Below are 877 nucleotides of genomic sequence, written 5' to 3'. Positions count from 1 at the left end.
CGGCCAGGGAGCCCCGCTCTGCCCGAAGGGACGAGTCGTCCTCCGGGGGATGGGGGCAGCCAAGAGCGGGGTGGCCCCCCCAGCCAGCAACGGCATCGCCCCGTTCTAGGGGCAGGCAGGAGCAGGCCCCCTCGCGGCTGCAGAGAGGACAGGGCAGGGGTCCCCGGCGGCTGGGGCCACCCCCAAGGCTGCTGCTGTCCTCCCCCGGGGAGCTGCCCTCCTCCTCCTCCTCTTCCTCTTCGGCCCACGGGGCAGCCCCCCGCTCCCCCAGCACCTCGGCAGGGTCTCCCGCCAGGGTCTCCCCGGCCCCCCGGCCCTCGGGGTCCCAGCCACTCAGAAAGCTGCCTGATGCTGAGGATGGGGCGGGGAAGGGCCGGGGAGCAGGGAAGAGGGGGGAGGCCCAGGTCTCGGACACCAGCTGGGGGACCTCGGAAGGGGCCTGGGCGGCCTGGGGGGCGGGCACTCCTGGGTCCAGGGGGTCCCAGTCGTTGGGGAAAAGGGGCTCGGGTGGGGAGCCGTGCTCCTCCAGGCGGATGTAGTATTCGCTGCTCACCGAGGGGCTGCGGGCGCTGATGACCGGCAGCACGCTGGGCGTGGACAGCGCCTCGTAGAAAGGGTTGGAGGGGTTGGTGTGGGGTGCGGGGGGCGCTGATGCCGGCTGCCAGGGGGGTGCCCCCCCACCCCGGCCGGCCCCCCGCCGCGCCTTCTCCCACAGGCACTCAAGGTTGAGGCCACGGCTGCTTTCGGTGACCGTGAGCACGTCATCAGGGTCAGCTCCAGGGAAGCCATCCAAGAGGGGGAACGGTGAGGAAAGGGTCCCTGGGCGGGGTGCGCTGTGGGTCGGGGGCCAGGGCCAGGGGAAGGGGCCGTCTCGGGG

General features: G+C 73.4%; 1 protein-coding gene across 1 annotated transcript in view; it reads right to left on the bottom strand.

Moving 5' to 3' along the window:
* The window catches only part of LMTK3 (lemur tyrosine kinase 3), a 17,411-nt gene that overhangs the window by 9,434 nt on the left and 7,100 nt on the right, over window positions 1-877 (bottom strand). The window contains 1 exon segment of the mRNA XM_025048835.1: window positions 1-877. This exon segment is cut by the window's left edge and continues 393 nt beyond it; it is cut by the window's right edge and continues 21 nt beyond it. Within this exon segment, the coding sequence (XP_024904603.1) occupies window positions 1-877 (877 nt within the window).

This window comes from Pteropus alecto, unplaced genomic scaffold (genome assembly GCF_000325575.1).
Source record: "Pteropus alecto unplaced genomic scaffold, ASM32557v1 scaffold41, whole genome shotgun sequence".
Classification (NCBI taxonomy): domain Eukaryota; kingdom Metazoa; phylum Chordata; class Mammalia; order Chiroptera; family Pteropodidae; genus Pteropus; species Pteropus alecto.
The sequence above is the reverse complement of the archived record's forward strand: the minus strand, read 5'-3'. Positions and strand labels throughout refer to the sequence as shown.